Source organism: Quercus lobata, chromosome 3 (assembly GCF_001633185.2).
Source record: "Quercus lobata isolate SW786 chromosome 3, ValleyOak3.0 Primary Assembly, whole genome shotgun sequence".
Lineage (NCBI taxonomy): Eukaryota > Viridiplantae > Streptophyta > Magnoliopsida > Fagales > Fagaceae > Quercus > Quercus lobata.
In genome coordinates, this window is record NC_044906.1 from 26,601,412 (window position 1) to 26,615,315 (window position 13,904).

General features: G+C 33.1%; 1 protein-coding gene across 1 annotated transcript; it reads left to right on the forward strand.

The window, feature by feature from the left end:
• Positions 1-1,585: 1,585 nt before the first annotated feature.
• LOC115981755 (transcription factor UNE12-like) lies at positions 1,586-10,208 on the forward strand. The gene is made up of 7 exons (XM_031104101.1): positions 1,586-2,477; positions 3,595-3,696; positions 6,549-6,665; positions 7,212-7,277; positions 8,244-8,309; positions 8,853-8,930; positions 9,508-10,208. The coding sequence occupies exons 1-7, from the start codon at positions 2,064-2,066 to the stop codon at positions 9,736-9,738; spliced, it is 1,074 nt and encodes a 357-aa protein (XP_030959961.1). The 5' UTR covers positions 1,586-2,063; the 3' UTR covers positions 9,739-10,208.
• Positions 10,209-13,904: the final 3,696 nt, after the last annotated feature.

The window sequence follows — 13,904 nt, forward strand, 5'->3', positions numbered from 1 at the left end:
TCGGTTTTATATATATATATATATATATATATATATATATATAGATAAGATATAGAATCTTTTCTACCAATTTTTCTTTTAGATAAATGTCGAAGGTAAATATGGAAAATGAATGACGGAGGTGGATATAAAAGTAAGACACGAAATATGTTTATTTATTTATTACAACAAATGGTAGAGGGTGGATATAAATGCTAATTCTATTAATAAAAGAATCCAGTGGATATCATAGAGTTACTAAACTCTTGTAATATCCATAATTAATTGATTTGTAACATAAAATGAAAAATTATAAGAGAAATTGAAATAAGTTTGAGAGAGGTCCAAATTATTTAGCCCAAGAGCAAAAATTATTGTCAAAAAGTGCTCAACACAAAAAAAAAAAAAAAAAAAAAAAAAAAAAAAAAAAACAAAAAACAAAAATTTCAAAAGAAATTTGTGAGTTCTAGTTAGCTTAACTGGTGAAATTTTTAGTTTTTGGACAAAAGATTTGGGATTGAATCCTACTTATTCCTAAAACATTTTAGTTCAAATCCTACCATATTTGCATATGAAAATTTTTTTTGCAGGATTTTTACAAAATAGGGTAAAATAAAGTTAACATCCCTAAGCCTTGGGCTAATACTAGTTAAGTCCAAGAATTTTTAAAATTGCTCAACTTGATCTCTGATTAATACTGTGAGAGAGATGAGAAAAATAAGTAACGGTTTAGGGTTTAAGTTGGATTTAGAAGCCAAATTAGTTAGTTTTGAAAAGTCTTAAACTTGGTTAGCATTAGCCTAAATTTGCTTAGCATTAGGGCATTTACATCAGCTCATGCAAAAATTTCTGTCTGTTTTAGCATAAGAACCTACATTTTCTATTATACATGCCCACTTTTCAAAACACTTAACATAAAATTATCTATTTTACACTATATTTTATTAAAATATTAATTTTCTTGATTTTTTATAATTATTTCTTTTTCTTCACACATAACAAACATCGCCGACTCTATTCCTTCATTGTTGAGATACGTAAAGAAAAAAAAACAATTAAATATAAAATGAATAATGCTAATGTAAATTTATAGAATTACTATAAAAAATTTGTAAATTTACATAATTATACATGGATTATTGTGAGTCATTTTTTTAAAACTATATAAATTCTACACTATTTTATAATACGAATTTTGTTTTACGAAATATTATGTAGATGTGAATGCTCTTAGCAATCGTGTCTTAAATATATTAGAGCCCATTTATTACCGTTGTTTAAATAACAATTTTCAGTATTTAAATAATATTACAAGTATTTTCACACATTTTTTCACTTATATATATTTTCAAAAAATATAAACAACATTACTAGAAATCTCTTATCAAACCCGCCTTGTACTATGCAAAATATAATTGAAGAAAAAACACACATCACGCTCTTTACAAGCGCGTGGTTCTATTTGTTACTCCATCGCACAGATAAAATAAAAATTAAAAAAAGAGAAAAAGAAAAGAAAAACAATCCAACTTTCCCATTCGTCTGTATCTGTGTCTCTCTTTTCTCTTAAAACCATATATCTATATCACACACACTCACACACACTCACACACACAGACAGAACACAGCAGAGAAACCACTCACAAGTCAGACCCAAAAGCCAAAAAAACCCACTCCCCAGCTAAAATACCGAGCGTTTTCACAACCAGAGAACATACTTCTCTCTCTTTCTTTCTTTTAAGACAGTACCAAATTATAAAACAAAGAAGAAAAACCATTTACAAAAACACTAATTCTTGGAACCCCAAATCCACTTTCCGGGTTATCGGGCTCCGGATCTGCCACCCATTTCCCCAACACCCACCACCACCACTTTTTCTCGGCCTCCCCAACCCCATATAGCCCCACCTTTAATTTCATCACTTCACAAACTTCCCTCCCAAACCCACATAGCAAAAACACACAACCTAGTAAATATACCAAAGCCTTGCAAAACCTACTGTTTCTGACAGGCTTATAGAGTATAAGAGTAGCGTTGGTTGGAATTCTCTTTCTTTTTGTGGGTGATAATACTGATAGATATTATGGCGGGCAATCCGCCAGAGGGCTTAGGTGATGATTTCTTTGAGCAGATCTTGGCTGTGCAGCCTACTTATACAACCAGTGAAGCAGCAGCAGTAGCTGGGTATGGAGGTGGAGAAGTGGGGTCCATGCCCATGGTTTTGCAGTTGGGGTCTGGTGGTGGTGGTGGTGGTGGTGGTGGAGGTGGAGGTGGAGATGGTGGTGGTGGGAGTGGTGGTGGTGGTGGCGGTGGCGGGTTGAGAGGGATGAACTTAGGGATGGGTATGGCACCACCTTTGGGGTTGAACTTAGAGCAACAACAACAGCATGGTGGGTTTTTGAGGCAGGAGAGGTTTAGAGAAGAGGTTGTTGATGGTAATCATAGTAACAGTCATATTAATAATGGTTCTTCTTCTTCTGCTACTCATGGAATCAATGTAAGTCTCTTTTCTTTTCTGGGTGTGTGTGGGAATTGGGCTATAGCTAGAGCTAGCTAGCTAGCTAGCTTGGTCTTGGTTCGGTGGTAGGATTTGCATGTCATTTTTTTAATTGTGTGAGGTTAAAAGTGTCATGTTAGTGGAACTGTCTGTCTTTCCCTATTCCATTCTCTATTTTTCTAGAGTTGGGGACTTGGAAGTGTCAATTGGATTATTGGAGATTGACTCCGAGAGAGTCCGAGTCCCTTGGTTTTAGTTGGATTAGCAACATGGCATGTCATTTTTTGTAACTTTGAGGTGAAACTTCCATGTCCTTGCTCTCTCTTTCTCTAGTGGGGAGTGTCGAATGGACTACACGGTACACACCCTTGTTTTTGACATGTCATATTTGTATCTTTTTGGTAAAAGTAAAATTGCATGCCCTAGGGCTCTCTCTCTCTCTCTCTCTCTCTCTCTCTCTCATGTCATTTTGTATTTGTTTGAGGGTAGGATTTTCATGTTGATAGAGAGCTCTTTCTCTCAGTGTCTCATGGGGGGTGTGATGGTCTCGTGAAATGAACCTGTTTGCCTGTTTGAATTGGCTTTTGGGTTGTCATTTTTGGACTTGTCTGAGAGGACAAAGTTGTGGTGTAAAGAGAGAATGGGAATATGGTATTAATGGGGGCTCTTTACTATTGTTTATGCCATATCTGGGAAATATACTGGGTTCTTAGGAGTGAGGAAAACCATGGAAGCTGGATATTTTGGCTGCTAAAAGAAAATACTGCTATTATTCGCCTTTTCTTTTACTCATAAATTTTGAAATCCTTTTCCGGGATTTACGTGAAAACTCTCATAAACTTTCAGCTGTGATCTGGCTGTGAATTTGACATTCCCATTTCTTTATCCTCTTGGGTATAGATGTGAAAGACTCTTCCCATGTTTCCCTTCACTTAAGTTTGTAGCTGGGGATTTGAAAATTTGTTCCCTTGTTTTCCTAGTAATTTAATTTTACGCGTTACCTACCATGATAAAAAAGAAAAAGAAAAATAATAATGGTGGGTCTTTGTTAAAGAGTATATGTTTGCAGAATGATGGGGTTTGGAGAATTTAGTGTTTTGTACTTTGGTTGTGGCAGGAAAGAGATTCGGTGCACATGACAAGTTTGTTTCCTGCGTTTGGACAAATGCAAGCTCAGTCACTCCGGCCAACAGCACCACCTCCATCCCAACTACACCAGGTAATTACTTTAGAAGTTAGAACCCAATTCCCCCCAAATTCTTTTTTTAACCATCAACTTTTTATTTCGTAATGCTCGGTTGGTAAGATTTGACTCTCGAGAATTTTAGATTTTCCTTAGTTTATATATATATATATAAAAGAGAATTTAAACACTGGAATGTTTTTATTAAAACTTTATTAAAAAGACTCATGGCCTATCTATTTGAATTCTTAAGGAAGGTGATTATAAAATTCGATAGGTTCTAAGAAATTAGGTATTAGTTTTAAAGATTTTGAGTGTTTAATGTAAAATTAATGATGATAAACCACTTCATGCGGTAATTATGGTTAGTATGACCTAATAAGGAATGTTAACCGGTAAGTGCAAGACATAGGAGTTTAAAAATTGTTAGTTTATTTTTTATGGAGATAGGTAGGTATAGGAGTTTAAAAAATTGTTAGTTTATTTTTTTGGAGATAGGTAGGTAACGGGGGAGGGAGAGGTGATGATTGAATCACGTATATAAGACTTTATAAAATATGGTAGTACCCAAAATATGTGAATTTTGTATCTCTCCAACAATAGGAATTTAGATATCTCGACATTTTTAAAGTCTCACAATATCAATCAACCAAACACCTATAATTATACTAACTTTCAATAAAATCTCACATTAATTTTATAATTTGTTAAACTAAAAGAGCATGAATCGTGCATCATTGGAATAACCAAAAACATAAATAAATAAATAAATTCTTTTGATTGTTTTTAAGAACTCAAACCAAAGGGTCCGTGTCCGTTTGATATGCGGAAATTTGGCTTTTTGCCTAAAGTTGGGTAAAATATAAACTTGTATTTGAAAAGGTCTACTTATAAAAAAAGTTGTAAAAAATAATCAAGATAAGTTAAAAAGCAAAATAATGAAAAAGTGGGTGCCAATTCACTGATTAAATTAAGTTCAAGTCTCCAATCTCACTAGGAATTGACTTTGTTAAAAATAATAAATTAATAGGTGGGTGCTTTAGTCCCATTCGAGTTTGAAAAGATGTTTTACCAAAAGCCATACAAAAGATCAAAGATTCAATCTAGGCATGTGTCGCGTAGAGTACAAAGTTTTGTAGTCTTGTAGTAATGTTTATATTCGATGCGTTTGTAAGAAGCATCTCGCATTTTGGTCAATCCTCACTTTGCACAAGAATATGACATTTTCACTTTACTAATGATAATAACAATTCTATAATTTCCAAAAAAAAAAAAAAAAAAAAATCAAGAATTAATGGTGCTTTGCCTGAATTCCAAATTCTTTATATTATTATTAAAAAATAGTCACTCTTTTATTCCATAAAAGCAAATTCATATATTTTATTCACTCGGAAAAAGGAGATTTATTTTCTAACATACTTTTTATCTTTTAAAATCCTTTTATACGGGTATGGTCGTTGAATAGTTATATTTATGAAAGAATATTATTGCTTTTAAAAGTTTTAATAATTGGCTGTGCTTTGAACGCGCTTAGAGGGAGCGTGGGGACCTCTCTTTTTCTAGTGGAAAGTGACGGAATGGTCTCTTACACGTGTGAGGTTTCTAAGCGTGTGGGGCTGTGAAATTTTATGTCATATACTTTTTGAGGGACTTTTTGGTCCTTTTGGGACTTTGTAGTGGTATTCATTGTCAATCACTATTAAAAAGGTTGATGATACTAGGAGCACCCTCTACGCGCCTCCGAAATTTTCAATACGCGTGGGAGCACGCGCATTTTTTAGGTTGACTATATTGCAATTTTCTTTGAGTCCTAGGAAATGGAATAGGCCAAATGTTTGACTTTTAAGGAGGACTTAAGATTGGTTCAGCCAAACTACTCTATGGTGTATACTATTTTGCGCACTTCCTTGCCAAAATTTGGGGTCTTCAATTTGAAGTTTTGAATATTTCAATATTTTTAATTGATTGGTACAACTTTTATTTATATAAATAAAAGAGTCAAAATTTAGTTTAATTTGAATTGAATGTGAAGGCAACTAACTTTTCTTATATTAGCTTGCAAATGCATTTTCTTTGCTGGGATTTTGGGTCAAGTATTAATAAAGTGGCTGAATATGTTCTTGTGTGAGATTGTATTGAATTTGACTGGTCCTATAATGGATTTGGTCATTCCAAAGCAATTGGATGCTCCATATTCAAATTCAAGGCAAAACCTTGTGCAAAATGTTCTGTTGCTTTTTTTTTGTTCCTAGTGTAACCATGTGATGGGATCTTACCCAAAAAGTTAACATGAACATGCTTATTGATTCCCTAAGATGGCTGTCCACCATGGTATGTCCATATGAACCTGATTAAAATCTATAATTGAAAGAATGTTTTGAAATGACTAGAGAGAATCATATTGATTCCATGATGTCAAATCACAATGGAATAAAAAATATAAACCGGAATATTATGATGAAGCTTACAAGTAATTCGACTTGTAATAATGTGAGATTTCATGAGAATACAATACTTCAGTTTTTGTGCATTAATTTGACAACCATTTAGTAATCAACTAGGGATGGATGTCTTTTGATCGGCCATGAACATTACTAGACTACATGATACCAATAACACCGCCCTATACACATAAAGAGTTAAATTGCTAATATAATTACTCAAGTATCTTCCAATCCTTTGGATTCGTCATGTATTTTAATCAACTGATTTTGAGTCTCCTGTGAATTTTATTATATATAATGTTCTCACGTTGATAAGTTGATGGCTTTCCTGTAATTTCTGCTTTATGAAGCTTGTAGGTCTTATTTGGTGGATTTTCTTGCATTTTACTTTTCATGTTTACCATTATTTATTATTTGACACAATCTCTATTATTGATATGGCAGTTCCATAGCCAACCAACACATGGGCCGGGTGTTGCTGCACCACATCCACCTGGAATCCGCCCAAGGGTGCGTGCAAGACGAGGGCAAGCCACAGATCCCCACAGTATTGCTGAACGGGTAAATTTGATTGCTGTTTTTAAGGGAACTATTCAATGTTAGGTTTCATTTTTGTCAAGAATCAGTATAAGTAAAGCAACAATTTCCACCACATTTAAGATGGAACATAATTCTAAGATGTCATCCTCAAAGAGCTGGTTGTTATTCACTTGTGGAATTTTGTTAAGACTGTAAAGTGGTTTCACTGTTAGCATAAGTACGGGGTTGACTAACTGCTTGTAGTAATTGAAAAATGCTAAACTTATTTCAAATGGTGGTGTCCCACGGTTCCTCTTTAATCTGAGGTATTATATGTTAAGATGAGGTTTATAAATATAAAATACAAAATAAGAAAAGCAAATAAGGTTAAAGAATAAAGATTGGAAGTTAGTGATGACACATAATGAAGGTTAATTCCATCCCAATTCTACAGCAATATGCATTACTATGTTGCTCCACAGTATTAAGATTGATATTACAATATTAGTAATATTGATGATATTAACAATATATCTAAGTCAAAAATTCATTATGACATACCAGCTTTTGCTTCTCTCTTCTATGCAGTTACGTCGGGAAAGAATTGCGGAAAGAATGAAGGCTTTGCAAGAATTGGTTCCCAGTGCCAACAAAGTTAGTGCCTTCTCAGTGCAGCTATTTATAGCCTCGCTTTTTATTTATTGAAAAATGTTATCTGCAATTGGTTTTAGAGAAATATTAGATTAGTTACTCTTATTGATAAAGAACTTAACTAAGCAAATACAATTAATGATAAGAAAAAAAGAAAAAGAGAGGCATTTTAAATTTAATGAGGCTCACTTTCATAAATGTGTTTTTTTAGGTTATTATTTTAGCATGTTCTGGAAACAATCTTGTCTTAACCAAATGATACTTTAACAGGAAAAAAATGATTTGCTTCTTTTGTCAAGATTTTATGTTTAAAATTTCTAGCTTAGATGTGCGAGTTTTGACCTTGACTATTGACACAATCGAATAATTTGCATATGCATGTAGAGAGTGCTCTGTCAATCGTATGGTATGGTAGCATCATTCTTTATAGAAGAGATGATCTGCCTGACTTCAGGAAGAGTTCAGTGCAAACTTTCCAAAAATGCTAATGACTATCTGGCTAAATTGTTATGTTTGTTTTACAGATTCATACTAATGGGGTTAAAACATCATCATATGATTCATAAGTTGATTACTGAAATTAAATTCACAAGAAATTTCCAGGATATGGTTCCTTTTCTTTCTCTTTTCTTGTAAAGTTAAAGGTGGACATAGTTCTTAGGTGCCAAATTGCCATGAAGGTAATTAACATCTAACTATCTGTTGGCAGTGAAACACTGGATTCTAGGAATGTGTGATTAACAGTTTGAAATTAGTGATGATTGGCCGGAAGATAAAATCATTAGTAGTTGGACTGTAACTGTAAATGTTGTAGATGTTATAGACATTCATGATTCATTTTATATACCTCACAAGAAAAGTTCAAGGAAGTTTTACTTCCTTTTCTTTTTTTCTCTCAGCCATATTAGAAATATGTGTTGCATTTGAGATATATTTACATACAATGATAGCCAATAATATGTTGTGCAGACGGATAGGGCAGCAATGCTCGACGAAATTGTGGACTATGTGAAGTTTCTAAGGCTCCAAGTCAAGGTATTGATATTAAAAATCAAAATGAAATTCCTATCTAGAGAAGATCCACTTTATTCTTTAATATTTCTCAAATAATTTCTGAGATTGGTTAAGCCTCAATTATTGTTAGGAATCTGGACAAGATACAGCTCTCCTGGATGTCTATAACAATTCCGTTTTTCCACGCATAATTAGAGCATTTATTGAACTTGTCATTGTTTTCAAAAACCTGTACCAACTTCCTAACTATTGAGTGGTGAAATCTTTCATAGTCTTTAGAATGCCTTTATTACAAGGTAGGTCCCAAATATGTTGACTATCTCAGACATTATTGAAGAATTTCAAGCCTTTTTTATATAAAGCTGTGACAATGTCAAACATGAGGTAACTTCTATGGTGTCAGAATCTTCAGTCTGCAATGAGGTCATTATTAAATAGGAAAGGATGTGAACTGTTACCACTTTCTTGATTCTGTAATTGACTAATTTTATTTTTCTTGATTTTCTTGTTGGTTTATGTTTCTTCATTTAATACATATCTGATTCCATTGACATTTTGACACAGGTTTTGAGCATGAGTCGATTGGGTGGAGCCGGTGCAGTAGCTCAGCTTGTAGCTGATGTACCCCTTTCATCAGTTGAGGTAACAAACTGGAAGAGCTGTAACTTCAAATTCTTGTTTATCTGATTTGGTATTCTTTCATTTGTATTATTTTTCTTGTTGCTTGTTGATACCTACTTGTACCATGAGCACAGATTTTATAGTTTGGTATTTACCTACAATGAAACATACATTGGTATTTCAATTTTGATAAATAATGATTGTCCCAAAAGCTTAAACTATTAGAAAATGGTGAATTTAAACATTAATCATAATTTTAACAATCCCTAGACTCCCCGTTAATAAATGCGGCCCAACACTTGAGATTTTTAACATTTTAAAGATAAGGTTTGAACTCAAGACCATCGGCTTTGATACTTTAATACATTGTTATTAGGAAAGAGTGAATTTGATCATAATTCTAACAGTTTAGGTGATTAATTAAATCAGTATTTGCATTTGATTATGCATGACCTACTTTGTTGTATATAAAAGTTTTTGACATGCCATTCTTGTCTGAATCTAAAAATGGTTCAATAAATTTTCTGCCTCCTTCTGTCTCTAGTATTTTCATGTTTGTTGCTTTCATGTATTCACTTTTGATATGCGTGTAATGCAGGGTGAGGGCATTGAAGGTGGAACAAATCAACAAGCTTGGGATAAGTGGTCAAATGATGGCACAGAACAGCAAGTAGCAAAGCTGATGGAAGAAGATGTAGGAGCTGCCATGCAATTCCTTCAGTCCAAGGCTCTCTGCATCATGCCTATATCGCTTGCTTCTGCAATTTTTCGGACACATCAACCGGATGCACCAACACTTGTTAAGCCCGAATCAAACACCCCTTCATAGACCCCAACAACAATGTGCAATTGCATGTGCCCGTCTTTGACTTCCAGTGTGCCTCTGGGTCCCAAATTCCTGTATTAGTCCAGCTTTTACTCATCACAATGAGTATTTTATAGTGTAGATTCTAACTCCTTGATGGAGAAACAATCAGGTCAGAGTAACTGTTCATTCTTTTTCCCAGTTTCGTCAAACTAGGAGTGCTTCTCATGCCTGGAAGAAAAAACCCGAGGCACTTGATGTCCTTGCCATAGTCAAGTCCAGGAAGGAGTTTTCCAAAGCTGAATGGATGTGCTCCTCTTCTAGTATCAGTGGTGGGGTTAGTGGTTGATGACCAAAATATTGGTGGTAGTGACTCCTTTATTTCTTTTTTGGATAATGGGTTGTGGGGCATTTAAAAGGGACAGATGGGTATGTGTATGATGTATTTAGAGAAATTTTTAATGCAAGTTGAAATAGATTTGGTTGATTGTCTCGTAAAGTTATGTTGGAAGCTTCTGGTTTCAAAAGAAGATATTATTGTTTTTCTTTCAATATTTATAGATGAGCTTGTTTTTTTATACAAAAGTGAATTGAGCCCTTTTTCAAATTTAGTGGATGATTATGGATCAAGGGAAAGTTATTGGAGAGTAGGAGAGAGAATAGAAAATTCTTTCTAGCAAATTGATGGTGTCATTTTCACTCCATGCGATTCACTTTTTACTTGAGAAAAGAAAAATCATTTGTTCCTGGACTTGAATGGCTGTAACCAAACAAACTAGTAGAGTTTTGAATGTTAATTTATTGGACATCAAATAGTTATTGTACAATTAGAATTGAAATTCTTGTTAAGTCTGCAATTGGTTTCCATGAATCAGTAATGAAAATACAGTATTGTGTTTGCTTTCTTGATGTGCTGAATTAGTGTCTATTGAGAAACTGTTCGAGCAGATAGAAAGTGCCAGGAAATTCATGAAACCTAGTTGTAAAATTTTTTAGAATGCTTTGCCTCTTCAGGGGAACCGGATATGACTTCAGCTTTCAAGGTCAAGGTATAAGATGCAAGTCATGTAACTGAGCTTTCTAACCTGAACCTGAACCCGAATCCAACCTAGGTGGTGCAAATGAATCATAAGAGAACCACTACATGTTATGCAAGTAGGGTGCACTCTATTGTGAAGGAGTGAGTACTGAATATTTGCTTATAAAGTTGCAACTTGCAAGTGCTTAAGCTACCTTGAAGGTTAAAATAATCCTTTGTAGGTTGCCTTGACAATAACATCTATAAGCTTCTTCTATTTGTTTCCTTCATCAATCCAACAAAATGCAAGGAAACTTTGAACCTGCGGGCTTGGCCTATTTGAAATAGGTTGGGACTAATATATATCTCACTTATTTTTTTGAATTATTCCCTTTGGTGTATGCAGTCCTTTTATCCCACACACACCAAGTTATTTTAGGAAGGAATTCCTTGGAGGTGGTTTCAAGATACCAGTAAGAAGTTTTGAATCCAAGATCTCATGGATATCATGAGGCCTTAGGAATCACTTAGCTAACCCCTTGAGGTTAACATGTACCTCTTAATGCACATATCTTGTGAATATATTTTGGCCTCATATTTCAAGCCAATGACCACTATAAATGGATTGCGCTAGCTGGACACTAGATTTGTATTTAAAAAAAAATGAAAGAAAAAACCTTGAATCAGAAGTGGTTACAGTGGAGACACTCCATGTGTGATATGTAGAAACTTCATTGAGAGTAAAGACCAGTCAGACCACACTCTCTTTGAGTGTTCTTTGACTAAAAGACTATTCTTTGGAAGGAGGTCAATCAATGGGGAATCGAAGATTTCAGGGAAACAATTTCAGTCATTCTTTGGAAGCTAACATTGGCTGCAGAAATTTATAATATTAGTTCTTGATGGTCATATAAAAAATAAGGATGCAATGCCACAAATGATCAGATTGGGAATCCAAAAATAAAATAAAATGATCAAGACTGGATGTGAACTGAGCTTGAATTGAGTTTTGTAAAGGGGTGAAGAATTCAATCTAAGAACAGAGTCTTTTGTGGTAGATGGAGTGTCCTTAACAATAATTTAGAAAGGAGGCTTAGCGTGCGTTTGTACAAGTTGTTGGAAAATGGTGTTTTAAGTTTAAAATAAACATTTGAAAAAATTATGAGTTGTGGTCGCAAAACATAGTTTTGGGTTTGGAAAATGCTTTTTTAAACTCTCAAAACATCTAACCAAATGGCTCCTTAATCCTGTTAAGCCAAATAAATCACTTAGAGAATAAGGCTACCTGTTATATTCCACTAAGTTGTATTTTTTTTGCTGTTGTTAAGTTCTGCTTGTTCATTGTACATTGGATTAGCTTGTAGTTTTGTTAATAAAACTTACTCATTCAGCAAAAAAAGAAAGCCTTCTCAGTAGTACAGCAAAATAGTGTTTTCACATAGGGTAATACTTCCATTTTTAATTTTTTTTTGGTTTACTAGAGTCTAGAGGTCTACTAAATTTGACACCAATGCAATTGGGCATGATTCTTCTGTATCTTTGTACTATAACCATGATCTTAGTACAAGAAATTCTATTGCTGAAAATACAAGACAAACAAAATAGTCAATAGGTAGGAGGATAAAACACAGTGAGTCATATAGAGTGGTCCGTCCGCAACTGCATATGTTGAAAAAGAAGATTTGATAGCCCAACGACAGTCCTATCACCGACACCTACATACATACAGGGATACCACCTTATTTTCAAACCTGGTGGCTCCATTGATTGCCACTCCTGAGGAGGATATCTTATGATAAATACATTTGGAATAATTAACACATCCAGTTACCCAATAAATAAAGATTAATGATAATATAAAACCTATGGCTTCTAAACAATTCCAGATTCTTTCCAATATTATTATTATTATTTCTTTTTTTTGAAGAAGTATGACTGTTCTCAATATATAAGCTATTAGTATTGTTTTATTTTTTATTTCTTAATGGAATATTAGTTAATTAGTCCATGTTATTTTTGTTATTTGAAATTTGAATGTACATTTTTGCCTTTCGTTTTTTACAACATATAAATTGTGAGCATCTTAATAATTTTTAAATAACATGAGTTATAACATTATTGCTACAAGTCTTAAAAGGGTGGATGAGAATTATTTAAACTAGTCACAAATCCACGTGACGTGTGAGAAACTGTAATATAATTATTTTATAAAAATGTAAGATATAATTTATAGATTAAATAGTGCATATGTTATTTAAAATTATTTTCTATTTTTATGCATTCAACGACAATACATAGTAATTTAATTAAAAAAAAAAAGAGTAATTTAATATTATTTTATATAAATGGAGAAGATATTATTAAAATGACTTTTAATATATATATATACCATAATTGGTTGACTAATTTGAACATATCCAAGAATATTAAAATAATTAAATATACACCCTCATTCCTTAGAGCGCATGTAACATATTATATTAAGTTTAAACTATTATATATTTTTATAATTATAGCATTTGGTTTCCTAATACAATTATAATGCCTATATTATTGAAACTTGAATATTTATCTTTTTTATTTCCTTTTAATGCCCCATTTTTTAATTTCTTATGCCTATTTTGTTTGTATTTTTTAGTCTAAAACTAAAGAGATTGGTCCAAATAAAATAAAATTTTTTACTTTTCAATCCAAAAATTAAAGAAAAAAAAAAACTTTTTCTGAGCCAAAAGCTCATAAGACAACAGAATAAAAAAAATCAATTCAAGGCCCAGGTCTCATAAAAAAACAAAAGATTAAGACCCAAATCCCCTGAAAAAGGCCCACCTAGTCCCAAATGGACCGATTGGACCAAAGTAGACCGAAAGAAATTTAATGGACCAAAGTCGATCAAATAGACCGAAAACTAAAATCTTTATTTAAAACATGTATATTCTTTAATTTTTTTTTCCCGAAAACTAAAATCATATATATTCTTTTGGGCCATCTTTGACATGAAGAGTTAGAATGGCTGTGGACTCACAAGGCAAAACTATTCATACTCATACCAGAAGGCAGAAACAAATGCAATATTTTTGCAAAATCAAACGTACTTTTCATTGTATCATTTCAATGCCACAAGAACTGTACATCCATGAGAGGTTAAAATTTTTTATTCTTTTTTCCTACTAAG

Bases quoted from the DNA above. Each gene is read 5' to 3' on its own strand.
- LOC115981755 (XM_031104101.1), top strand. From the start codon at position 2,064: ATGGCGGGCAATCCGCCAGAGGGCTTAGGTGATGATTTCTTTGAGCAG. The intron at 3,697-6,548 runs GTAATTACTTTA...TTGATATGGCAG, and splicing joins CTCCATCCCAACTACACCAG to TTCCATAGCCAACCAACACA. The intron at 8,931-9,507 runs GTAACAAACTGG...CGTGTAATGCAG, and splicing joins TACCCCTTTCATCAGTTGAG to GGTGAGGGCATTGAAGGTGG.